Source organism: Pleurodeles waltl, chromosome 2_1 (assembly GCF_031143425.1).
Source record: "Pleurodeles waltl isolate 20211129_DDA chromosome 2_1, aPleWal1.hap1.20221129, whole genome shotgun sequence".
NCBI lineage: Eukaryota > Metazoa > Chordata > Amphibia > Caudata > Salamandridae > Pleurodeles > Pleurodeles waltl.
This window is the reverse complement of record NC_090438.1, coordinates 580,976,406-581,004,404: the sequence shown is the minus strand read 5'-3', so window position 1 is coordinate 581,004,404 and position 27,999 is coordinate 580,976,406. Positions and strand designations below refer to the sequence as shown.

Here is a 27,999-nt window from a genome sequence, read left to right as displayed (position 1 = left end):
TTGTACACTGAAGCAAGGGATCCAAAACCTGGAGCTGCCAGGAGATTAGTGATTCCTCAGGAGTACAGAAAGTTCCTCCTAACTCTAGCCCACGACATTCCCCTAGCTGGACATTTGGGGCAAATTAAAACTTGGGACAGGCTTGTCCCCTTGTTTCATTGGCCTAGAATGTCAGAGGACACAAAGGAATTTTGTAAGTCCTGTGAAACCTGTCAAGCCAGTGGCAAAACAGGTGGCACTCCAAAGGCACCCCTTATCCCACTGCCTGTGGTTGGGGTTCCCTTTGAAAGGGTAGGGGTTGACAGAGTTTGCCCCCTTGACCCTCCTACTGCTTCAGGCAATAGGTTTATCTTGGTGGTAGTGGACCATGCCACCAGATATCCTGAAGCAATTCCTCTAAGGACCACTACAGCTCCTGCAGTGGCAAAGGCCCTCCTGGGAATCTTTTCCAGGGTGGGCTTCCCAAAAGAGGTAGTATCAGACAGGGGAAGCAATTTCATGTCTGCTTACTTAAAGGCCATGTGGAAGGAGTGTGGTGTTACATACAAGTTCACTACACCCTATCATCCACAAACAAATGGACTGGTGGAGAGATTTAACAAAACTCTCAAAGGCATGATTATGGGACTCCCTGAAAAACTCCGCAGGAGATGGGATATCCTATTACCTTGCCTCCTTTTTGCTTACAGGGAGGTACCCGAAAAAGGAGTGGGCTTCAGCCCCTTTGAACTCCTATTTGGACACCCTGTGAGAGGTCCTCTAACACTTGTTAAGGAGGGTTGGGAACAACCTTTAAAAGCTCCAAAGCAAGAAATAGTGGACTATGTACTTGGCCTCAGATCAAGGATGGCTGAGTACATGAAAAAGGCCAGTAAAAACCTTCAGGCCAGCCAAGAGCTCCAAAAGCAATGGCATGACCAGAAGGCTGTTTTGGTTCAGTACCAACCAGGGCAGAAAGTGTGGGTCTTGGAGCCTGTGGCCCCAAGAGCACTCCAAGATAAATGGAGTGGACCCCACACAATTGTTGAGAAGAAGGGTGAAGTCACCTACTTAGTTGACTTAGGCACTGCCAGGAGTCCCCTTAGGGTGCTCCATGTCAATCGCCTGAAACCCTACTATGACAGGGCTGATCTCACCCTGCTCATGGCAACTGATGAGGGACAGGAAGAAGAGAGTGACCCTCTCCCTGATCTCTTCTCTTCCACAGAACAGGATGCTCTAGTGGAAGGTGTTGTACTGGCAGATTGTCTTACTGCTGAGCAGAAAGACCACTGCATAAATCTCCTGGGTCAGTTTTCTGAACTCTTTTCTACTGTGCCAGGCACCACTTCTTGGTGTGAGCACACTATAGATACTGGAGACAGCTTGCCTGTCAAAAGTAAGATCTATAGGCAGCCTGACCATGTCAGAGACTGCATAAAACAAAAGGTGCAGAAAATGTTAGAACTGGGAGTGGTTGAGCACTCTGAAAGTCCATGGGCCTCTCCTGTGGTACTTGTACCAAAACCTCATTCCAAAGATGGAAAGAAGGAAATGCGGTTTTGTGTAGACTAGAGAGGTCTCAATCAAGTAACCAAAACTGATGCTCACCCTATACCCAGGGCAGATGAGCTCATAGATACACTGGCATCTGCCAAGTATCTAAGCACTTTTGATTTGACTGCAGGGTATTGGCAGATCAAATTATCAGAAGATGCAAAAGCAAAAACTGCATTTTCAACCATTGGAGGCCATTACCAATTCACAGTAATGCCTTTTGGATTGAAAAATGCACCTGCCACTTTTCAAAGGTTGGTGAACACAGTCCTGCAAGGCCTGGAGGCTTTTAGTGCAGCATATCTGGACGATATAGCTGTCTTTAGCTCCAGTTGGGATGATCACCTGGTCCACCTATGGAAAGTTTTGGAGGCCCTGAAAAAGGCAGGCCTCACTATCAAGGCTTCAAAGTGCCAGATAGGGCAGGGGAAGGTGGTTTATCTGGGACACCTGGTAGGTGGAGAACAGATTGCACCACTTCAGGGGAAAATCCAAACTATTATAGATTGGGTTCCCCCTACAACTCAGACCCAGGTGAGAGCCTTCTTAGGCCTCACTGGGTATTACAGGAGGTTCATAAAGAACTATGGCTCCATTGCAGCCCCTCTTAATGACCTCACATCCAAGAAAATGCCTGAAAAGGTATTGTGGACAGCTAGCTGTCAGAAAGCTTTTGAGGAGCTGAAGCAGGCCATGTGCTCTGCACCTGTCCTGAAAAGCCCCTGTTACTCCAAAATATTCATTGTCCAAACTGATGCATCTGAATTAGGGGTAGGGGCAGTCCTTTCACAACTTAATTCTGAGGGCCAGGATCAACCTGTTGCTTTTATCAGCAGGAGGTTGACCCCTAGAGAAAAGCATTGGTCTGCCATAGAGAGGGAGGCCTTTGCTGTGGTCTGGGCACTGAAGAAGTTGAGGCCATACCTGTTTGGCACTCACTTCATTGTTCAGACAGACCACAAACCTCTACTTTGGCTAAAACAAATGAAAGGTGAAAATCCTAAATTGTTGAGGTGGTCTATATCCCTACAGGGAATGGACTATACAGTGGAACATAGACCTGGGAGTACCCACTCCAATGCAGATGGACTCTCCAGATATTTCCACTTAGACAATGAAGACTCATCAGGTCATGGCTAGTCTTATTGTCCTTCGTTTGGGGGGGGGGTTGTGTAGGAAAGTACCATCTTGCCTGGCATGTTACCCCCATATTTCACTGTATATATATATATATATATGTTGTTTTAGTTGTATGTGTCACTGGGACCCTGCCAGCCAGGGCCCCAGTGCTCATAAGTGTGCCCTGTATGTGTTACCTGTGTTATGACTAACTGTCTCACTGAGGCTCTGCTAATCAGAACCTCAGTGGTTATGCTCTCTCATTTCTTTCAAATTGTCACTAACAGGCTAGTGACCAATTTTACCAATTTACATTGGCATACTGGAACACCCTTATAATTCCCTAGTATATGGTACTAAGGTACCCAGGGTATTGGGGTTCCAGGAGATCCCTATGGGCTGTAGCATTTCTTTTGCCACCCATAGGGAGCTCTGACAATTCTTACACAGGCCTGCCACTGCAGCCTGAGTGAAATAACGTCCACGTTATTTCACAGCCATTTTACACTGCACTTAAGTAACTTATAAGTCACCTACATGTCTAACCTTTACCTGGTAAAGGTTGGGTGCTAAGTTACTTAGTGTGTGGGCACCCTGGCACTAGCCAAGGTGCCCCCACATTGTTCAGGGCCAATTCCCCGGACTTTGTGAGTGCGGGGACATCATTACACGCTTGCACTACATATAGGTCACTACCTATGTGTAGCTTCACAATGGTAACTCCGAATATGGCCATGTAACATGTCTAAGATCATGGAATTGCCCCCTCTATGCCATCCTGGCACTGTTGGTACAATCCCATGATCCCACGGGTCTGTAGCACAGACCCGGGTACTGCCAAACTGCCTTTTCAGGGGTTTCACTGCAGCTGCTGCTGCTGCCAACCCCTCAGACAGGTTTCTGCCCTCCTGGGGTCCAGCCAGGCTTGGCCCAGGAAGGCAGAACAAAGGACTTCCTCAGAGAGAGGGTGTTACACCCTCTCCCTTTGGAAAAAGGTGTTCATGCAGGGGAGGAGTAGCCTCCCCCAGCCTCTGGAAATGCTGGTGCCCATTTCTGCATAAGCCAGTCTACACCGGTTCAGGGACCCCTCAGCCCTGCTCTGGCGCGAAACTGGACAAAGGAAAGGGGAGTGACCACTCCCCTGACCTGCACCTCCCCTGGGAGGTGCCCAGAGCTCCTACAGTGTGCTCCAGACCTCTGCCATCTTGGAAACAGAGGTGCTGCTGGCACACTGGACTGCTCTGAGTGGCCAGGGCCAGCAGGTGACGTCAGAGACTCCTTCTGATAGGCTCCTTCAGGTGTTGCTAGCCTATCCTCTCTCCTAAGTAGCCAAACCCTCTTTTCTGGCTATTTAGGGTCTCTGCTTTGGGGAATTCCTTAGATAACGAATGCAAGAGCTCATCAGAGTTCCTCTGCATCTCTCTCTTCACCTTCTGCCAAGGAATCGACCGCTGACCGCGCTGGAAGCCTGCAAAACTGCAACAAAGTAGCGAAGACGACTACTGCAACTCTGTAACGCTGATCCTGACGCCTTCTCGACTGTTTTCCTGGTGGTGCATGCTGTGGGGGTAGTCTGCCTCCTCTCTGCACTAGAAGCTCCGAAGAAATCTCCCGTGGGTCGACTGAATCTTCCCCCTGCTACCGCAGGCACCATAGAACTGCATCACCGGTCCCCTTGGTCTCCTCTCAGCACGACGAGCGAGGTCCCTTGAATCCAGCAACTCTGTCCAAGTGACTCCCACAGTCCAGTGACTCTTCAGTCCAAGTTTGGTGGAGGTAAGTCCTTGCATCCCCACGCCAGACTGCATTGCTGGGAACCGCGTCTTTTGCAGCTACTCCGGCCTCCGTGCACTTCCGGCGGAAATCCTTTGTGCACAGCCAAGCCTGGGTCCACGGCACTCTAACCTGCATTGCACGACCTCCTGAGTTGTCCTCCGGCGGCGTGGGACTCCTTTGTGCAACTTCGGGTGAGCACCATTTCACTCCTCTTCATAGTGCCTGTTCTGGCACTTCTGCAGGTGCTGCCTGCTTCTGAGAAGGCTCCTCGTCCTGCTGGGCGCCCCCTTTGTCCCCTGACACAATTGGTGACATCCTGGTCCCTCCTGGGCCACAGCAGCATCCAAAAACCTTAACTGCACGACTTGCAGCTAGCAAGGCTTGTTTGCAGTCTTTCTTCAGGAAAACACTTCTGCACGACTCTCTACGGCATGGGGCATCCATCCTCCAAAGGGGAAGTTTCTAGCCCTTGTCGTTCCTGCAGAATCCTCAGCTTCTACTGTCCAGTAGCAGCTTCTTTGCACCCACAGCTGGCATTTCCTGGGCATCTGCCCACTCTCGACTTGGTCGTGACTTTTGGACTTGGTCCCCTTGTTCCACAGGTACCCTCGTCTGAAAATCCATCGTTGTTGCATTGCTGGTTTTGGTCTTTCCTGCAGAATTCCCCTATCACGACTTCTGTGCTCTTTGGGGAACTTTAGTGCACTTTGCACTCACTTTTCAGGGTCTTGGGGTGGGCTATTTTTCTAACCCTCACTGTTTTCTTACAGTCCCAGCGACCCTCTACAAGGTCACATAGGTTTGGGGTCCATTCGTGGTTCGCATTCCACTTTTGGAGTATATGGTTTGTGTTGCCCCTATCCCTATGTGTCCCCATTGCATCCTATTGTAACTATACATTGTTTGCACTGTTTTCTAATACTATACTGCATATTTTTGGTATTGTGTACATATATCTTGTGTATATTTGCTATCCTCATACTGAGGGTACTCACTGAGATACTTTTGGCATATTGTCATAAAAATAAAGTACCTTTATTTTTAGTATATCTGTGTATTGTGTTTTCTTATGATATTGTGCATATGACACTAGTGGTACTGTAGGAGCTTCACTCGTCTCCTAGTTCAGCCTAAGCTGCTCTGCTAAGCTACCATTATCTATCAGCCTAAGCTGCTAGACACCCTATACACTAATAAGGGATACCTGGGCCTGGTGCAAGGTGTAAGTACCCCTTGGTACTCACTACAAGCCAGTCCAGCCTCCTACAACATGTCAGTGAAGTTGTTTTGTCATTAGTTACATCTGAAATGGTTGTGCGTAATGTCAGCATGCCTTTGCCTGCCCTCTGCTGCACTGGTCCTGTCTGCTGGCTGTAGGGGGGTATGGGATCATCATCCTCACCAGAGTCTGAATCAGATATTACCACAGGTATGTCCCTGGTGGTAGCTATATTGTGCAAGATCGCACATGTGGCCACTATTCTACATGTCGTCTCCGGGCTGTACTGCAGTGCACCTCCACTTTTGTGGATGCACCGGAACCGACTCTTCCGCAGCCCAAAGGTGCGCTCCACCACATTGCAGGTTGCCCTGTGTGCTGCATTGTATCTCCGTTCTGCTGGTGTTGTAGGATTGAGGTAGGGCGTCATCATGTAGGTGCACACTGCGTAGGCACTATCTCCTGGAAGGAACAGAGGGTATAATGAGTAAGTGAGCCATCTGACGTCACAACGGCATCAATGTGCAAGTGTACAGAGGGACAATACCTAGTAGATATCCTTCATCAAACTCCCCAACTAGCAGTCTTGTGTGAATCCCGCTGTGGCGAAAGATATATGAATCATGTGTTCTCCTGGGTTCCGTGGCCAAGAGATCAGTTATGATGTAGGAGGCATTGCATATCACCTGTATATTCATTGAATGTTGGTATTTACGGTTGCGGTACACATACTCTGTGACCAATGGTGGACAGATTGCAACATGTGTACCATCCATGGCACCTAGGACATGGGGGAACTGTGCTATCTGGTAGAAATTTATTTTTGTCTGCTGTATTTCCTGTGGTTTGTGGGGGAATCTGATGTACTGGTGTATCCTACTCAGCATGGCATTGATAAATGCATTGAAAAATCTAGAGAGGGCACCCTGTGATACTCCTCCAGCTGCTGCTATGACCCCTTGATAGCACCCTGAGGCGAGTAGGTGGAGGGAGCATAATACCTGCACATGGGTAGGTATGCTATTAGTCCTATGTTTTGTGCGCCGCAGTATGGGTTGTAGCTCAGCTATCAGGTCCAGTATCATAGCTGAGCTCAACCTGTACTTCTCATATATCTCCTCCTCAGTCTGGTCAAAAAGGGTAATGCGCACTCTGAAAATGCGCTCTTGTCTCCTCCTCCCTCTCCTCAAACCTGCCAAGATCCTCATTCTCCTCACCATGACGTAGAGTGCAGCCATTGTGGAAAAGAGTCTGAGGCATTCTGGGCCTCTTTATATAGGTTGCACCTGGTTACTACCTGGTTTCACTTAGTGGTATTTTGCATGTGTAAAAGGCCATTTTCTGAAGAAATCGCAATTTGCGATTTTTTGATGCATTGAATTGCGACTTGGTTTTGCGAGTCGCATTTTGCGTCTCGCAATTTCGTACTTGAAATACCGAATCGCTAAATGCGATTCGGTATTTCATGTCACAAATTGCGAGACGCAAAATGTGACTCGCAAAACCAGGTCGCAACGCTAAAAGTCGCAATTTTTGGGATTCCTTATTTTTGGTCTGCGAATGCCTTTCATGCATCGCAGACCACGTTTCTGCATTCGCAAATGGCCAAATTTAGCGATTCGCACCGTTTGCGAATGCAAATTAGTTTGATACATCTGTCCTTTAAAGATGGGAAGATTTAAGGGTAAATAAAACTATAGGCACCTGGCACCAGAATTCTATTTGCAAAGGGAAACAATGTTCAACTGAATTTATTATTGAGGTGCAAACAGTTTAAGAAAAACAAAAAATTAAATGGCAAATGTTTTTGTATGGAGTCATGGAAAATAGAACAATAAAATGCTACATACATGTAAGGATGTACATAAGTAAGTAATAGCATTTTCCAGTAAATTACTCATAGTATTTGAGCATGTGGCAAAATCTCCAGTTAGTAAATAAGTGAGCGGATTTCTATAGGATTGAAATTCTGGTGAAAGGAGTATCAAATATAAGGATTGCTATATTCACTTAAGGAAGCATACCACAGGTATTATAGAGTTTTTGAACGATCAAAGAACTTTTACACTTAAGGCCTTATTTCAGGGGTAACATAATTAATGCATGTGTTAACGAAAGAATATACTGCAAGTAAATCTCATCACCACAGACATCGGTATAGAGCATTGTAGAACTATACATAGTTAAAGAGCAGTACAGGCCCCAGCTGCAAAGACGCAAAGTACGTGAGAGTTCACCAGTAAGCTGCAAGTTTTAGATAAATGTGAAAACATGCTTAACAATCCTTGAAGAGTTTATGATCACAGAGCACAAAGTACATATTTCATTCTTATTGTCAATAGATATGTGACTTAGAAAACATTGGTCAAAGATCATTTTAGTCAAGTATGCAGAGTCAGATAAGAAGTCTTGGGAACAGAGCAATAAACTCACACTTGGGGTAGGAAGGTTACAATTTCTATCAAAGCTCTGTTAGGATTATGATAAGGGGAATCTAGAGGTCACAAGTTTAAGGATGCAGGTGATGTGGTGTTTATATAAAAGTATATTATTAACTTTTTATTCTACGACTAGAATTGTTTTTTTAGATAATATTTATAAAGTCAGCATGTTTGTGGCTCTGTAAAACGCTGCTTGCAAGCAGTCATTTGATATCAGTTTTTCAGCTCTACGGAGGTGACTGGTCTCCCGTCAGTTGTGATTAAACCAACTTTTGCCTTGCCAGAGGAGTCTTGTCGCTCCTTATTCCAGTTTCCCCCCAGCATTAGGCAAGCCAGCCAGGAGTCCTGTTTGTCCTTAACAGACTGCTGGCACCAGAATACTGCCTACTCCCGCAGCATAGACTATTGGGCATCAATGATAAGGTAAGCTGAGACCCTGTTACCTAAAGCTCTGCCTATTCACGGGGTGGGTAGTACCCAGAGTCACCTTCTTTAAGGTGGGGTAACGTAGCCTCCTTTGTGTAAATAAAACCTTATGTTTGAGGTGTGGACATGTTGGGTGCAACTTTTTTCTGCTTTTTAATTAAGTGGCAGAATCCTTTTTGTATTTATAACGAGTACCACTACCGTTTGATCGCACCAGCCTTGTCAGGTGGATGTAGCCGGTTTAGTGCTTTTTTCATTATATATATATACATACATATGTACATTTAACTGAAATAAAATATACATTTGTTAAACAGTCCTAAAGACTATGTATATATTTTAAGATAAAATAGTTATTATGCATATTTTACAAAGAAATACACATATCTAGATAAATTTACATAATCAAATTATAACATGTTTACATACATGGGGATGTGCAGTCTATTGCTGCTTGAGAATGGTGGTTATGTAGGAAAGAGCCAATCTTGAGGAGTCTTCTGAAGATGAGATAGTTATCTGGGGATCTTATATTTGGGGGTAATGAGTTCCATAGTTTGGCTGCTAGAACAGAGAAAGATGTACCACCTATTGTCTTTTTCTTGTATGGTAGTGTTTTGAGGTGGGATGCCAATCCTGGGTGGAGGTTTCTTTGTTGAATGTATTTGGTGATTTTATTCCCTGATGAAAAGCAGTCCTGTTCCATGTATTGCTTTGTGGGTGATACAAAGCAGCTTGAAGGTACATCTTCTGGCAACTGATAACCAAGGTAGGGCCCTCAAGGCAGGGGAGATGTGGGCTAGTGGCTTTAGATGTAGGAGTAGTCTGGCAGCCCAATTCTGAATGCATTGTAGTTTTTTCATATTAGATAGAGAGAATCCTTGGTAGAGGCGATTGGCATAATTTTGTTTAGACAGTACAAGAGAGTTAGTATCATGCACCTTGTGTAGAAATTCAAGGCAGGAGAACATGCGTTGCAGAGTTTTTATGGTGATGAAGCTTGATCTTGCTAATTTATCCACTTAAGCATTCATTGTTAACTTGAAGCCCATGGTAATTTCAAGGCTTCTTACTTCCTTAGATAGTTTAGAAGGTGGCCCCTGATCATCCGGCCAGGTGCAGAGTGTGTCATTATTTTTCCAATTGCTACATGTGAGTATTTCTGTTTTGGAAGCATTCAGTTTGAGATGGCTCTGTGCCATCCACTTATCAACGGCTCTGAGGCAACTGAAGATTTGTGAGTTTGCAATGTCTCAGAGGCATTACAGTTTGAGGATTATTTATGTGTCATCTGATGGTTGTAGCATGTGAGTTGAAATTCATTGATCACTGTTGGTAATGATATCATGTAGATGTTGAAAACCATGGGTGAGATGATTGAGCCTTAAGGGACCCCTGCTTTTGTGAGGGAGGGTTTGAACAAGAAAGGGGGAGTATGGGTGACATTGGTTCTGTTTTGAAGGTAGGATGTTATCCAGTCGAGAGCAGTCCCCTCTATGTCGGCTTCACTGGGTCTTTGTATTAGAGTGTCATGGTCAACTATGTGAAAGGCAGCTGAGAGGTCCAGGAGACGTAGTGCAGCAACTCCACTGTGGTCTATTGTGTTTTTACCCAGATAGTGATGAGGGCAGATTCAGTGCCTCTTCCTGGGTGGAATATAGCTTGGTAGTCTGAAAGTATGGAGTTATTTTCATTCAATTGTGACATCTGGGCGAAAGCTACTCTTTCTGTCAGTTTGTCCAGTAAAGGACCATTTGTAATTGGTTTGTAGTTGTTGGGGTCATGCAGGTCCAGGTTTGTTTTCTTTAATAACGGGTATAAGTATGCCTTTTTAAGATCTTCAGGGAAGATTCCCGTAGTTGAAAAATTATTGATGATTCTTCTTACTGGTATGGCAGCAGAGGTCGATAAAAAGAATATTTTTGTAGATGTGTGGCGGACATGGGTCAGAAGGGCAGCCGGAATGCTTGCTTGTTTTGACCAGATTCATAAATTCACTTTGTGATATTTGTTTGAAGGAGTGCAGAGGCTGGTTTGGCTTACTCCTACAGGGGATTTTTGCAAACGGGTTGCTGCTGGTGGTTTTCCTTTTGGTTGTGTAATGATTTGACAGTTTGTCTGCAAAATCTTGAAGAATCAGATTTCAAAATCCGTTTATAATTTTTATAATTTTTTTTATTTGCAGATATAGCATTATAAATTCTGTCTGAGTAGTTCCATTTTTAGTTTTTTTGATTGTTGATTTGTACATTCTCTTACGTTTGTGTAGCAGAAGTTTGTCTTGAATGTTGCTTGATTTGAGCCAGGTTTGTTGCACCCTTCTGAATTGTCGTTTAATCTTTTTTAGTTCTGTATTTCTCCAAGGTGCTTGTTTCCATTTGTCCCGTTTTGGTTTTCTTGGTGGTATTAGGATATCAAAATCTTCCTGTAGCCACTTGTAAAGTTTTTGAACATAATTTACTGTTTCTAGAACTGTGTTGGCTGTTATTTGTGTTTCTGAGTGTTCAAAATTAAGCTTGTTCCATGGTCGATAGGTGGATGTACATAAGGTGGTCTTGGATGTGTTGCTGTGCGGTGTTTTTTGTTGGAAAGTTACCAAATGGTAGTCTGACCGTGTGACTGGTATGATGCTTTGAACGGTAACTAGTTCTGTGTTTGCAAAAAAACACTTCTAGAATGTGTTTTGCAGTGTGTGTTGGATTGTGTACAATGTGATGTAGGTCAATGTGACTAGGCCAGTGATGACAGCTTTTGGATGGGGCATATTGGGTTGTCAAACCAAATGTTTAAGTCCCCCAGAGCGCATAGGTTGGTATATAGTGTTATATGGTTTGTAACTGTGTCTATAAATGTGTCTGGGAATGTAGAATTGCTAAGTGGTGGTCTGTAAAGAAAGAGGAAGTTACAGGAGGAAGTTTGTGTAGGGTTGCATCTGGTGAGGAGGGCCTCACAGTCTTGTCTGTTTTGCTGAGATGTATTGTTTGTTTGAGAATAATAGCTAGTCCACCTCCTTTTTGCCCGTATGGTTTTGTGTGATGGTTTGATAGCCTGGAAGAAAGGCTTCATGCAACAATTGAGCCATGTCATCACCCAACCATGATTCAGTTATGAAGAGTACGTCAGGTTGTGTGTCAGTGAGTAGGTTGTTGATTTGGTACTTGTTTTTAGGGAGTGATCGAGCATTTATGAGTGGGCAGTTTATAGATTGTGCTTAGGTGGTAGTGTGATTTTGTTTTGTAGAGGAGTTATCAGTGTATTTTGAACTTGTAGCAGGTGTGTCATTAGCGTTGATATTAACTGTCTGAGGGTCAGATTAGTGTTGTTTTTCTATAATGTGTTCCTCGCACAGCAGGCTTAGAAGGCATTAGGTTGGGTCTACGTGTATCGTGGTGGAGATGGTGGTTGAGACTGAGATGGTGAGTTGTGTTGTTTTTGTAGAGTAGCCTTGTTGTGTAATAGACACAGGATGCAAAATTGTGAAGGGTGGCATGTTGTATATTTTGTTTGCGTCTGTTTAGGTTGGAAGGAGTATGGGTTAGTGGTGGTGGTGGAGCATGTGGGTCATATTGTAAGGCTCTAAATTATGCAATGGATGAGAGGTAGATGAATGAATGTTGCTGTCTTGGGGTGTTTGTGGTAGAAGTTGGTGGAGAATGTGAATTTTGGAGTAAAGTTGGTTTAGGATTTGTATTATTTGTGTAGTGAGGATGGTGGGAGTGGGTGTGATGGAAAGTATTTTGAAAGTGTTTGTGATTTTGATGTGCTTGTGTGTGTGTGTTTTGTTTTTGTGGAGTAGTGAGTGGAGATATGGATGTAGTGTTTTTTGTGAAATATTTGTATGTGAGTTACTGCTTGTGAGTTATGTTTGAAAAGTACAGGGGGCGGTGATGTGTTTTGGAGAAGAGTGTATATTGTGAGTAAGAGGGGATGGACACAAGTTATTATTGTTTGTGTTAGATTTGATCACTAGAAGAGATAATATGTGTGGTGGAATAGAGTGTAAGGAATGTGAAGTTGTGCGTAATTGGTGAAAAGAGGAAGAGGGTGTTTGTGGATGGTGTGATGGAAGGCTGAGTATAGGTTTTGTCATGAGAAAAAGGGGCTGTTATGAGTAAGTAGAGGAATGAGCTGGTATTCTGTATGAAAAGTGAGTGTGTGTCAGGATGCATTAAAGTTTTGTATAATGCGACTTTGTGTTGTGTTTGTAATGTGTGGATGTGTTAGTGGTATTGGACAAAGATGTGTTTTGTGTAAGAATGAAAGTGCCATAGTGTTGTAGATGGGGTAGAATTGTGTATAGGTGTGGTTTGGGTGGTTTTGTAGCGGTTGTTGAGACATTGAGATTTGTATGAGGTTTGTTTGTGGTGCATGAGTAGAATGCCTTTGCAGATATTGTGTTTGGATGTTGGAGGATATGGGGGGAATTAAGGTCCTTTCTGGAAAATTGGGCAGCATCTCTGACCATAGGCCCGACCTGGCTCGAACAGAGCTGAGGGTGCTTCTGCAGCATCACCTGCAGAGGAACATGTAGAAATTTTTGTTCATGTCCCTGTTGAATTTGTGAAGTAACTAAAATATGAAATGGTAGAAATGGTACATGCAGTGCCTGTTGCCGTCATGTATGTGTCACAAGAAATAATAAATTGTAATGGATGTCTATATAAAAAAACTTAAAACATATACAAACTTGTCTGTAGCTTGTGTACTTACCCAGAAGCCACATGATGACAAATTCTCCGCTGCCAGCCACTGGGCCAGAGGTGACCTGCGGAATATGTAGCTTTCGTGTGTACTACCTGGGAACACTGCATGCACATCTGTAAAGCAGCCACTGGCATCACACATTCCCTGCATCCTGATGGAGTGCCAGGAGTGTCTGTTGCAGAAGATGTGTGAATTGTGGAGAGTTGGCTGAAGTGCCACATGGGTGCAATCAAGTGGTAAAAGAGGTAGTAATCCCTGACATCCCTTTGCCTTCCGGTCAGTGTATGTGGCATATGTGTGAATAGATGCACTCTTCTATTTATGTAGCTCAGAACCTGACGCAAATATCAGCACTGCAATGTCACTGGACACCCTCTGGAATGACCCTGTAGCAAGGAAATGGAGAGTTGCAAGGATCATGACATAGGCTGGGATGGCATGAGAGAGGCAGGTCACAGAGTCAAGATCCTGCTCCAAATCAGAAACCATCTCCAAGATGACATCAGGGGAAAACTGAATCTGGAGCTGACATCTTCGCTGAAAATCTCAAAGAGGTTATTCTTTTGTCTGGAGATCCTCTCTGTTCTCCTACTCCTCCTACTTCTCCTCACATCATTTTGTTGTATGACAAGGGGAAACCCAACAAACACATTCAGTGGCATGTTGTAAGGTCTGAAAGGGTTTGTGTGTGGCAGCTTTGAATTTATGTATGCAGCCAGGCTGGGATTGGCTTACAGCTTTTAAATGGTGCTGGGTGGGGTGGCCTCCACTGACACGTCTGTGTGTGTTTGGGAGAAACTTAGAAATTTGACATTTGTTCATAGATTTAGTGGTGTATATTACATTCACAATTTGCCTGTGTGTGGAAGACATTACATGACCCGTGACTAAGGGTTAAATGTGCAGCTGTAGAAAATATGTTTTTTGGAACTTGTAATGTTCTTCTACACTCCTGTAGTCATGTGTGCTTTTTCTAAAACATTTATCACTGCAATACCCACCCTACACATACACATATGTAACTGCCCCCTGCCTACATGTAGCTATTTCATATTTTCAGATATGTATTTTGTGCTATGTTGGTTGTTCAACTAGATGTTTTGTGTTCTGTCTTGAGTGCAGAGGATCTACCCCGAGTTTGTAGTTTCCACCCCGAGTGTGGAGATTCCACCCGAGTGTGGAGTTTCCACCCCGAGTTTGGCGATTCCACCCCAAATGCGGAACCTTTGCAGTTGTAAAGATAGAACTTGTAAGTCCCTTTGTGAATACCTAAAGTGGTAAAGTTAGACTTTACCTTTGTAAATCGGTCCCTATATCTTCTTCTGCCCAATTCAATCACATCAAAGACTTACCATCTTTTTCAATTTTTGTATTTCTCCAAAGACAGGCAGACTCTGATCCTTGAATATAGATGGTAAGAATGTTGATTTTGTTTATTGTTAGTGTATGTAGGAAAGTGCCACTGTTGGCATGGTTAACCCCCCCACACTATTGCCTGATATTGATACCAACTTTGATTGAAAGTGTGCTGGGATCCTGCTAACCAGACCTCTGCACCAGTGTCCTTTCCCAAAATCCGTCCCTTTGTTTTCACAATTGGCACACCCATGGCACACAGTTAATTCCCTTGTAAAAGGTACCCATGGTACCAAGGGCCCTGTGGCCAGGGAAGATCCCCAAGAGCTGCAGCATGTATTATATCACCCTGGGGGACCCTCACCAAGCACATGCATACTGCCTTTGCAGCTTGTGTGTGCTGGTGGGGAGAAAAAGGTAAAGTCGACATGGCACCCCTCTCAGGGTACCATGCCCACAAACCACTGTCTGTGGCATAGGTAAGTCACCCCTCTAGCAGGCCTAACAGCCCTAAGGCAAGGTGCACTGTACCACAGGTGAAGGAATAGCTGCATTAGCAATATGCCCCTACAGTGTCTAAGTCCATTCTTAGATATTGTAAGTGCAGTGTAGCCATATTGAGTACATGGTCTGGGAGTTTGTCATTATGAACTCCACAGCTCCATATTGGCTCACCTGAATACTGGGAAATTTGGTATCAAACTTCTCAGCACAATAAACCTACACTTATGCCAGTGTGGGATTTATTGAGAAATGCACCCAGAGCGCATCTTAGAGATGCTCCCTGTATGTTAGCCAAGCTGCTAGTACAGGACGGACCGGTCTGTGCCAGTCTGCCACTTTCAGACGAGTTTCTGACCACATGGGGTGAGAACCTTTGTGCTCTCTGTGGTCAGAAACAAAGCCTGTCCTGGGTGGAGGTGCTTCACACCTCCCCCTTTGCAGGAACTGTAACACCTGGCAGTGAGCCTTAAAGGCTTAAGCCTCTTCTTACAGTGCCTTAAGGCACCCCAGCTAGTGGAGTTTCTCATCCCCTGGACAAAGCTCCACTTTTGGAGGCAAGTCCGGCAGGAAAATTAGGGAAAACAAGGAGGAGTGACCACCCCAGCTAGGACCACACCTAAGGTGTCCAGAACTGAGGTGAACCCCTCCATGCAGAATCCTCCATCTTGGTTTGGAGGACAGGGACCAATAGGGTTTGGTTTGTGCCCCCCTCCCCAAAGAGAGTGGACAAAAGAAGGATGTAACTACGCTCAGGGATAGTAGCCATTGGCTACTGCCCTCTGACCCCTGAAACACCCCTAAATCCAGGATTTAAGGGCCTCCCTGAACCCAGCTCACCAGATTCCTGGCAACCTGGCAAGAAAGAAGGACTGCTAAGCTGAACCCCCAGCAGAGAAGAAGGAAGAGGCAAACTAACTTGGTCCCAGCCCTACTGGCCTGTCTCCTGTTTTAAAGAACCTGCAACAAGAAAGCGGTGTTTGCTGTGGGACCAGCAACCTCTGCCAAGCTCCAGAGGACTGCCCTGCACCCCAAAGAAGAAACTACAACCAAGGGACTCCAGAGCCTCCTCTGATCCATGAGTCCCGAACACCATGCAACTGACGCTGTTGGCCGGTGACCAGGTGGCCCAACCAGCAAGAGAGAGTCCCCAGGTGTTTGTCAGCAAGTGCCTACCCTGGGTTGACCTCTCCACCCCTTCCCGATAACGCCTGCAGAGGGAATCCCGAGGACCCCCCTGTCAGCGAAAGCTCTGGATGAAGATTTCCAATGCCTAAAAGACCGCTGCATCCGCAGGCCCCAGGCCTTGGAGAACCTGACCTCCGGGGCAGCTACATTCAGAAGGCGGCACTCCTGCCTGTCCAACCTGTAGTTTGCCCAAGTTGACGCCCTGGACCTCGCCGGCAGTCTCTAATAGACCAGCATTGGAAACCCGATGCCCTGTTTGCACCCTGCACCCAGCTGCCCTGGTGTTGCTGAGGGTGTGTGTTTGGTGCTTATTTGTGGCCTCCCCGGTGCTCCTCTAAATCCCCCAGGTCTTCTCTCCAAAGTTGCGTTACTTAACTGCAGGCAGGCCTGATTCAGAGTGCCCCCAGTCTCCATTGGAGCCCATTTTAAATTTGCCTAAACCTTGCCCTGTGTTGTTGGTGGTGGGTAATTGGGGTTAACTTGAACCCCAACCTGTGGACTTCCTAACCCCCTGAGACTGTAACTGTAACTCAAGTATTTACCTGCAAATCCTACTAACTTTTCTTCCTCCAGGAACTGTTTCTGAACATTGCAGTGTGTCAACTTTTAAAACAGATAATTACCAATATTTCAAAAACTGTATAAATTATTGATTTCATACAAAGTACTATTGATATATGTGTGAAATATGAATCTATTGCAGTACTTAGCTGCAACTTGAATCTTGTGGTTCTAGAAATAAATTTAGAAAATATATTTTTGTTATTGGGTGTGTGCTTCTTCTATTGTCTGTGTGTGTACAACAAATGCTTTGCGCTACCCTCTGAAAAGCCGAACTGCTCGACCACACTACCACAAAAGAGAGCATTAGTATTATCTATTTTAGCCTCAGTTAAGCCCCTAGGGAGCCCCAGGACTCTGTGCACACTATATCTCACTATCTCATTTTGATATAGTATATACAGAGCCAGCTTCCTAAAGTGTACCTCAGGGATCTCCAAACTTTTTAGTACGAGGGCCACAGTGTATATTTTAGAAATATTTGCAGGCCGAAAAAACAGGTTTATAAATGAATGAAAAAATTGAAATGAACGAATAAGGCTTACTTGGATCTTTTTTGTAATCAGCATTATATGATTCAGAACAAAAGAGATATTTGACAATTACAAATAAAAAATGCAGTGCTTAAATTAAGAAATTATATATAATGAGTAAAAATGTCAAACTTTAGCAAATGCTGTGACAAAATAATCAGTTACCTAACTGTAAGCAGGCTATTAATTTTGTATTCAATTACAAATTTACATGAAGTGAGAAATTGTCCCATTTTGTGGCATACAAAAAGAAAAATAAATGTACTCCTAGAAAGAACTTCAGTAAAACAAAACAAAGAAATTCAAACTAGCACTGATATATGTCTAACAAAAGTAAATTCAGTTTGCACCTTTCTATAAAATTCTGCCAATTGGAGTTTTCTGCAGAGTGGACTATCTGCACTAGGAGCTTGCGTTTTTCAAATATTTGGCATACATGACATTGCTAGCCAAAATTTCAGTTCACCAATACCAACACATTTTAAATTACAGAAAGGCAGGGCGCAGCAGGCTCATAGGACGCGCACCAATCCCTAAATGTTCCCAGCTGTGTTTTCAATGGGGCGTTCTGATGCCCCTAGTGTGCATCCACCAATGCACCTGCTGCAAGGGTGCTGACCTTTTTGTGAGAAAAAAGGCTTAAAAAACAAAAATGAAAGACATAGAGGTGGTGCACCACTTATCATAGTTATCAGTTCATATGTAAGAAATCCAGTCTTTTTGAGATAAGATATGATAATTCTTCTCTTTATTTTCTTCCAGTCATATATTTTCTTCCACTTGGAAATACATAACGTTAGTGGTAACAACAGCCAACACGTTTAGTCCTTTGACATAGGACTTCTTCAGGGCTGTAACATAACATATGATAAGACATGAAGGAACAAACAACACTAACAATTGTGACCACAATGGTCTTCTATTTGACAAAATAAAAATAAAAAATAAAAAATGAGAATGTCTACATATATGTAAGGACATAAATACAGATAATTACATGAAATTAAATGGACAACAATAAAGACCAAAAAGTGTGACAGGAGAGAAAGGGAGACTGGCAAAGAGAAGTATTGTCATATCTTATCTCAAAAGGACTGGATTTCTTACATATGAACTGATAACTTTGATAAGTGGTGCACCACCTCTATGTCTTACATTTTAAATTACGATGACAACCATCCCAAATTAAACACCTCAGGATACAATTTAGTAGTAACCTCAAAAAAACTAGAAAGCAAGCTGGACAACCTCCTTCAAAAAGTTAATGATCTACTCTCCACATGGTCCCCAAAATGTATGACTAGGCTGAAGACAGCAGAATGTATCAAAAACGATGATAGCCCCTTAAGTTAAGTTTGTCACCTTTATGCTTCCCTTTCAACTCTTAACCAACTTCTTTAAAAACTTACACATTCTGATATCAGACTTCGTGTCGAAGAACAAGAGGAGTAGGATTTCTATGAATAAACTAAAAATAGAAAGTCCGAAGGTGGAATTAGTTCTTCAAATACTTAATGCTCATTTTAATAGGACAGGCTATCTGGTGGGTTCGACCCAGAGACAGTGACAAACCCCTGTGGACAGATATTGAAGATCATCTAATTAAACCATTCTCTTAACTACCTACACCAGGGGTCTCCAAACTACGACCAGCATGTCACAGCCTGTAGGTAGAAACATGGACTCTTGAATCTTCTCTATGGTAAATTAAGGGGAACATTTTGGTTTTATCTAGATTTAGTGAGCAACCTAATACATTTGCATAAAGGTAAATTGTATCTAAAATTGCTTATAAGGCAGCCTCCGCTTCTTGTGACAAAATCAGCACACAGTCAGCTATGCCACAACTTTATATGAGTCCTTTGCGAACGGGATCCCCTTGATGGATGCGTTTATCCTGATTGTCGATAGCAAGGGTTCGATAGCTAGCAAGAATAGCAGTGAGAAAGTTGACACCCTTGTCTTTTCCCTTGGGAAAGATGTATTTTACCAAAGAGGTATCCATTGAACTGTATACAGGCAGAAGGTCAGCTACAGAGAGTAGAAACTATGCACATAAACGTGTTACCGAGTGTGAGTTTGTGTATGACTGAACACAGGAAGGTCCACAAAACTTTATCAAATACCATTCCTGCTTCCAGAACCAAGACCACCATGAGAAAGGACACCGTTTCTATGATGTGATAGAAGAGCTTGATGTCTTTCTTTCACAAATCTTTCACAAAGCCAGTCTGGGCTCTGTGAATCAGTGGGAGAAGAACATTTTCCAGTCACAGTGACAGAATGTTTGCATAGATCTCACAGTCTACATTTAATAGGGAAATAGTTCTGCAGTTTTTAACTTCTAGGAGGTCTTTCCCATCTTTAGGTATCATCGGGGTTGGGGCATCAGATGGTGAACCTAAGACTTTCCCAGATACTTTGAAATGTTTTCTTAAGGATTCCATATGAGGTAACAGACTGTCTTTGAATTTTATGTCAAGAACGGAGGCTCATATTATGCTTCTCTTACTTGCTTTAATTTCAATAGCAGCAGTCAAGAAACTACAACTCCCTAAAGAAGCCAATGGGAGCGAAAAACGTAAGCAAAACTGCACCAGAAATTAAAGCAAGTAAGAGAAGCATGATATGAGCCTCCGTGTCTTTAATAAAATTAAGACTTTCCGTCATAAATTACTAGTAAAATCTACATTTTTGTAGAAGCTCACTGGAAATCCATTAGGCCCTTGCCCTTTCCCAGAAATTTAACATAATATAGGCTATATACCTAGAGAACATTTCAAACTTGAACCTTTTGCTAACTTGTGTCGACGTTATAAGAGCACAGGGATATTCATGTTTTATGTTTAAAATTTATTATTTTCAATAAATGGGATTGTAGCTCAACGTCTTTATCATATTTTTTTATGACATTTGTTGCATGCTTTACATTTTATGGTGGCTCGGTTCATGATTTGGCTCTAAGAGCCGAGCCAGACCCTTGTCCCGGTTCTCCCCAAGGCTGTCAGTTGTCCTCCGTTCCCCCTGAATTGTAGTGTCTCTCTCCTACGCCCTAGTTATTAGGTTTATGGAGAGACTACAGTGGTGTAATCAAATATGGACAACCAATTAGTAAAATTGCACATAAATCTATTGTCCTGGTGCTATTCACAGAAAAGTATCGAGTTTTACTTTTATTTTTTGGGTCTTTTTGGCAGGACAAAAAGAGCCCCAGAGGATATTTCGAGGAAACACGCTTTTAGGAAATTGTATTGACCCGACGGTATTTTAATCTCTTTTTTAAGCGTGGTCACTCAACAAAATGATTTGAACGCTCTCCGTAATAACTGTGTTTTGTTAAGATATTGCTAAAAAATGTATCAGATCGGGGAAACATTTCGATAGTCCCATTACAAATAAGACCATTCCAAGATGGCCACCACAGTTCGGTGCGACCAAAGATATGCCGAGAAGAAAATGCAATGGCATCCGTCTTCTGTTTCCATAAGGCTACAGGCTGCGTTCTCTGTGCCTGCCTAGTTTGTGGGCAGCGAGCAGTCAGCGGATCGTCTGTTCCTGAGTGGACGTTGGTGGTGGTAGTTGTAGGAGTTCGTCATGTCCTTACGGGAGAAGCCGGGAGTAGAAGCAGAGTCCAGCAGCCGCCGGCGACGCAGATCCTCCTCCTCCCAGCAGCAGGATGATCTGTGCTCCAGCCCCCACAGGCGGAAAGAAGACCGCAGGGAGAAACGGAGGCGAAAGGAAGAGGTGCTCAAGCTACAGCAGATCAAACATGTCGAGTCCTTGTAAGCAGCGTGTTAATTCTATGCTCCATGTCCAAATTATGTGCGCCATGAACATGTACCCTCTAAATCACGTGTTTTTCTTCTGAAGTTGCATTTCCCCTAGTGCTTCAAATGGAAATATAGAAGTGCATGTACTCTCTACTTAGAGTACCTGTTCGTTCCTGAGAAGTGCCGGTACTCATGCATTGTAATGCATTGCAACAGGGCTGAGAAGTGCAGGTACTCTCCCCTTCAAATTAAGGAAGTGCAGGTACTCAGTACCTGAGAGTACTTGCCCATTTAAAGCACTGCTCCCCCATTATCTTCACAGCCACAGTGTGTATCCCAATATTGAATATTAGCATGTATCCCCCCTATTGGATCGAACGCACCCTTAAGGTGACAATGACGTTGATAAAATTACCTCTTCCTTGCTGAAATAGCTAAACAACAATGAAAACGAGGTACAAGTCTCAGTAGGATGAAACCAAGCTTTAATGAGATATTTTAATATTTACTGCTTCTATGTAAATTGAAAATGGTAATCGAAAATTAAACATCTCCATTCCATACCGCTAATGTATATAGAATTACATTGAATGTTAATTGATACCGGTCTTCAATTCAACTTTATTTTGACATAGTGGCAGACTATAGATGGGTGCCTCTGACGACTTAATAACACTATTCTCTTGATAGATACAGTGGGGCGAGATACTTCATAGATAATATTAGTTGAATAGATGCACAAGTGTATGCCTGAGGACTGCTGAATGCTTCTAGTTTATAGAGAAATGTGATGCGCCTGTAGATTGTAATGTAATTGTATGGAAATAGAAGGAGAGCTGACGCTAGGGATGAGGCAGGTGCCACAGACATCCAGAGAAAAGGTCAGCAAGACAATGGGCAAAAACAAGGCTTATTGAAGTATGTGTCATACGTTTAGAGTATTGTAACTGTATTTATATAGCGCTTACTACCCCTGACTAGGCATCGAAGCACTTTTTTGGCAAGTAGCATGCTACTCCGTTACCCTAAAAGGATTAATATAGGAAAATATGAGTTACTTTGAGCAGTCGACATGTGAGTCTGTTTAGTTGGATTGAATAGAATAATGGAGGGATAGAAGAGGGAATAGTCTAAAAAGTGTTAGTTGGGCTATCTTAGTAGTAAGATGAGATTTGGGATGAATACAAGGAGGGAGGTCAGAGTCTGGAAAGGTTTTTTTTGGTGATCATAATAGTAGAATGAGGTTTGGGATGAGTCAGAAATTGGAGACAGAGAATAGATTGAGGGAGGTATAGGGTGAGATAGAGTAGTTGTTAGAAATGGGGTCTCTGGTTGGCAGTGGGTTGCACCCTTTCCACGTAGGGACCCTCACTGTAGTTAGGGTAAGGGAGTCATGCCGCTAAGATAACCCCTGCTCACACCCTTGATAGATTGGCATGAGCAGCCAGCCTTGTCTCTGAGCCAATGTATGTATGTGTGTATATATATATATATATATATATATATATTTGTACACACACATTCACACAATAAATGAGTGAAAACACAACAAAAGTACTCCACACCAGTTTAGAAAAATAGCCAATAATTATCTGAGTAAAACAAAAAAAAGACAAACATTTAACATACACAAGTAAAGATACACATTTTTAAAGATTAAGGGCCAGATGTAGGTAGGTTTCATTTTGCGAGTTGCAAATTGCGAGTACTAGCGACTCGCAATTTGCAACTCGCAAAATGAAATGCAGAAAGGTGTCTCAGACACCTTCTGCGACTCGCTATGGAGTTGCAAAGACCCACCTCATGAATATTAATGAGGTGGGTCGCAGTTTGCGACCCCATAGCGAGTCTAGGCACTCACAGAGATGGTGGCCTGCTGGAGACAGCAGACCACCATGTCTGTGACTGCTTTTAAATAAAGCAGTTTTTTTCTTTTCTTTTTGCAGCCCGTTTTCCTTAAAGGAAAACGAGCTGCAAAAAGAAAAAATACCGAAACCATTTAGTTTCGGTTTTTTCAGAGTAGGCAGTGGTCCATAGTACCACTGCCTGCTCTTAATGATACTTTTTGTGGCATTCACAAAGGGGAAGGGGTCCCATGGGGACCCCTTCCCTTTTGCAAATGAGTTACCATCCACTTCAAGTGGATGGTAACTGCGAGTTGGTTTGCGACCGCTTTCGCGGTCACAAAGCAACTCAACATCGCGATGCAGTCGCAAATAGGAAGGGAACACCCTTTCCTATTTGCGAGTCGGAATCACATTTTGCGAGTCAGTACCGACTCGCAAAATGTGACTCTGCATCGCGTAAGGCCTTTTGCGCCTCGCAAACTGTGTTTTTCGCCGTTTGCGAGGCGCAAAAGGCTTCCTACATCTGGCCCTAAATCTCAGTAAAGCGCTTAGAAACACAATAGCTCCAACTGGGGTTGTCACAATGTTTTGACGGAGTTGTTCCCAACTGTCCAATGCCACACGAGGGAGTGTCGGCCAGTCACAGAGTGGCAAGTACCCCAGGCACAGAACCTTTCAAAATGATAAGGAAACAAAGACACTGCTTAGAGTCGGGTAGGAGAGGCATCACTGGAGCCAGTGCGGCATCGGTTCCTTACTGCTACTGGGGGGGTGAGGCATTGGTTCCTTACTACTATGCAGGGGTGCAGGGGAGGTGAGGCGTCGGTTCCTTACAGTTGCAGGGGAGGTGATGCAGTGCCTGTGGCGAGGCGCTGGTTCCTTACGATCAGGTGGGGTCGATGAATCCGGCAGGACAGGACGCGAGGCGTTGACTTCACGGTGTCGCTATTACCCCACGGGGCCACAGGTGCTGCGACAGAGCCGGAGCCTGGTGTCCCGGATGTTGGGAACACGGCACTCAGGACTCGTACTGTGGTGGGACATTGGAGGTGCTGTGGCACCGGTGGGCCTGCAGCATTGGTCGCAGTCGTTGCACTCAGCTGGGACCACAGCTCCAGTGCAGGCAGCGGCATGGAGTCTGACAGTGGCGCCGGTTCCGAAGTCGCTCTGGAGTCAATATATTTAGGGCCTCATTTCAACCCTGGCGGTCAGTGACTGCCAGGGTTAAAGTGGCGTTCGTACCACCAACAGGCTGGCGGTACAAAATGCCACATTTTGAATGTGGCGGTACTGCCGGGACCGGTGGTTTACCGCCATGGAGGTCCCGGCGGTCGCAATCCACCAGGGCAACGCTGCAAGCAGCGCTGCCCTTGGGATTTTGACTCCCCTTACCGCCAGCCTGTCCATGGCGGTAGACACCGCCATGGAAAGGCTGGCGGTAAGGGGACTCGCGGGGCCTGTGGGGGCCCCTCCACTGCCCATGCACTTGGCATGGGCAATGCAGGGGCTCCCATGCACAGCCCCATCGCGATTTCCAGTGTCTGCTTAGCAGACAGTGGAAAGCGCGACGGGTGCTGCTGCACCCGCCGCACCGCCACATTGCAGCCGGCACCATTAGGAGCCGGCTGCAATGTTATGGCCCAGTGGGGATGTTGAAATGCAGCTGGCAAGTTTGCAGCCGCATAGGGGGCCGTTTGGCGGTTCAACCTTGGCGGGCAGCCTCCGCCGCCTGCCAAGGTTGAAATGAGGACCTTAGTCTCTTGATTACACCAGAACTCACTCCCAAGGGCCCAGGAACTGGATTTGGCAGCACTTGGCGAGTCAGGACTCTCAGCAAGAAAGCTCAGGTGCTGGCAGATGAAGTCTTTGATGTCCCTGAGACTTCTAATAGGTGGCAAGCTCAGTCCAAACCTTTGGAGAATCTTTAGAAGCAGGATGTAGAAAGCTAAGTAAAGTTCTTTCACTCCCATGACAGAACAGCTAGCAGTTGCTAGCAACTGCACACTCAGACAACTCAGTGGCATGTCTGAGACATGTTTACAGGGCTTCTCATGTGGGTGGTGCCATCAGTGCTGCAGGCTGTAGGAGGCTGGACTGGCTTGTAGTGAGTACCAAGGGGTACTTGCACCTTGCACCAGGCCCAGTTATCCCTTATTAGTGTATAGGGTGTCTAGCAGCTTAGGCTGATAGATAATGGTAGCTTAGCAGAGCAGCTTAGGCTGAACTAGGAGACGTGTGAAGCTACTACAGTACCACTTAGTGTCATATGCACAATATCATAAGAAAACACAATACACAGTTATACTAAAAATAAAGGTACTTTAATTTTATGACAATATGCCAAAGTATCTTAGAGTGTACCCTCAGTGAGAGGATAGGAAATATACACAAGATATATATACACAATAGCAAAAATATGCAGTATAGTCTTAGAAAACAGTGCAAACAATGTATAGTTACAATAGGATGCAATGGGGAAACATAGGGATAGGGGCAACACAAACCATATACTCCAAAAGTGGAATGTGAACCACGAATGGACCCCAAACCTATGTGACCTTGTAGAGGGTCGCTGGGACTATTAGAAAATAGTGAGAGTTAGAAAAATAACCCTCCCCAAGACCCTGAAAAGTGAGTGCAAAGTGTACTAAAGTTCCCCTAAGGACAAAGAAGTCGTGTTAGAGGAATAATGCAGGAAAGACACAAACCAACAATGCAACAACTGTGGATTTCCAATCTAGGGTACCTGTGGAACAAGGGGACCAAGTCCAAAAGTCACAAGCAAGTCGGAGATGGGCAGATGCCCAGGAAATGCCAGCTGCGGGTGCAAAGAAGCTTCTACTGGACAGAAGAAGCTGAGGTTTCTGCAGGAACGAAAAGGGCTAGAGACTTCCCCTTTGGTGGACGGATCCCTCTCGCCGTGGAGAGTCGTGCAGAAGTGTTTTCCCGCCGAAAGAACGCCAACAAGCCTTGCTAGCTGCAAATCGTGCGGTTAGCGTTTTTGGACGCTGCTGTGGCCCTGGAGGGACCAGGAGGTCGCAAATTGGACCAGGAGAGAGAGGGGACGTCGAGCAAGACAAGGAGCCCTCTCAGCAGCAGGTAGCACCCGGAGAAGTGCCAGAAACAGGCAGTACGAGGATGCGTGAAACGGTGCTCACCCGAAGTCGCACAAAGGAGTCCCACGTCGCCGGAGACCAACTTAGAACGTCGTGCAATGCAGGTTAGAGTGCCGTGGACCCAGGCTTGGCTGTGCACAAAGGATTTCCGCCGGAAGTGCACAGGGGCCGGAGTAGCTGCAAAAGTCGCGGTTCCCAGCAATGCAGCCCAGCGAGGTGAGGCAAGGACTTACCTCCACCAAACTTGGACTGAAGAGTCACTGGACTGTGGGGGTCACTTGGACAGAGTCGCTGGATTCGAGGGACCTCGCTCGTCGTGCTGAGAGGAGACCCAAGGGACCGGTAATGCAGCTTTTTGGTGCCTGCGGTTGCAGGGGGAAGATTCCGTCGACCCACGGGAGATTTCTTCGGAGCTTCTGGTGCAGAGAGGAGGCAGACTACCCCCACAGCATGCACAAACAGGAAAACAGTCGAGAAGGCGGCAGGATCAGCGTTACATAGTTGCAGTAGTCGTCTTAGCTACTTTGTTGCAGTTTTGCAGGCTTCCAGCGCGGTCAGCAGTCGATTCCTTATCAGAAGGTGAAGAGAGAGATGCAGAGGAACTCGGCTGAGCTCTTGCATTCGTTATCTAAAGTTTCCCCAGAGACAGAGACCCTAAATAGCCAGAAAAGAGGGTTTGGCTACCTAGGAGAGAGGATAGGCTACTAACACCTGAAGGAGCCTATCAGCAGGAGTCTCTGACGTCACCTGGTGGCACCGGCCACTCAGAGCAGTCCAGTGTGCCAGCAGCACCTCTGTTTCCAAGATGGCAGAGGTCTGGAGCACACTGGAGGAGCTCTGGACACCTCCCAGGGGAGGTGCAGGTCAGGGGAGTGGTCACTCCCCTTTCCTTTGTCCAGTTTCGCGCCAGAGCAGGGCTAAGGGGTCCCCTGAACCGGTGTAGACTGGCTTATGCAGAATTGGGCACATCTGTGCCCAAGAAAGCATTTCCAGAGGCTGGGGGAGGCTACTCCTCCCCTGCCTTCACACCATTTTCCAAAGGGAGAGGGTGTCACACCCTCTCTCAGAGGAAGTTCTTTGTTCTGCCATCCTGGGCCAGGCCTGGCTGGACCCCAGGAGGGCAGATGCCTGTCTGAGGGGTTGGCAGCAGCAGCAGCTGCAGTGAAACCCCAGGAAAGGCAGTTTGGCAGTACCAGGGTCTGTGCTACAGACCACTGGGATCATGGGATTGTGCCAACTATGCCAGGATGGCATAGAGGGGGCAATTCCATGATCATAGACATGTTACATGGCCATATTCGGAGTTACCATTGTGAAGCTACATATAGGTAGTGACCTATATGTAGTACACGCGTGTAATGGTGTCCCCGCACTCACAAAGTCCGGGGAATTGGCCCTGAACAATGTGGGGGCACCTTGGCTAGTGCCAGGGTGCCCTCACACTAAGTAACTTTGCACCTAACCTTTACCAGGTAAAGGTTAGACATATAGGTGTCTTATAAGTTACTTAAGTGCAGTGTAAAATGGCTGTGAAATAACGTGGACGTTATTTCACTCAGGCTGCAGTGGCAGGCCTGTGTAAGAATTGTCAGAGCTCCCTATGGGTGGCAAAAGAAATGCTGCAGCCCATAGGGATCTCCTGGAACCCCAATACCCTGGGTACCTCAGTACCATATACTAGGGAATTATAGGGGTGTTCCAGTAAGCCAATGTAAATTGGTAAAATTGGTCACTAGCCTGTTAGTGACAATTTTGAAAGAAATGAGAGAGCATAACCACTGAGGTTCTGATTAGCAGAGCCTCAGTGAGACAGTTAGGCACTACACAGGGAACACACACATATAGGCCACAAACTTATGAGCACTGGGGTCCTGACTAGCAGGGTCCCAGTGACACATAACAAACA

At 45.1% G+C, this 27,999-nt stretch overlaps 1 protein-coding gene across 2 annotated transcripts in view; it reads left to right on the top strand.

Moving 5' to 3' along the window:
• Nucleotides 1-20,817: 20,817 nt before the first annotated feature.
• The window catches only part of RP9 (RP9 pre-mRNA splicing factor), a 120,647-nt gene continuing 113,465 nt past the window's right edge, over nt 20,818-27,999 (top strand). Inside the window, exon 1 of one of the 2 annotated variants that reach the window (XM_069215448.1) lies at nt 20,818-21,104. In XM_069215448.1, the coding sequence (XP_069071549.1) occupies nt 21,037-21,104 (68 nt within the window). In that variant the 5' untranslated portion in view covers nt 20,818-21,036. Of the gene's footprint in view, nt 21,143-27,999 lie in introns of both variants that reach the window. The other variant, XM_069215445.1, reaches the window with a different exon arrangement.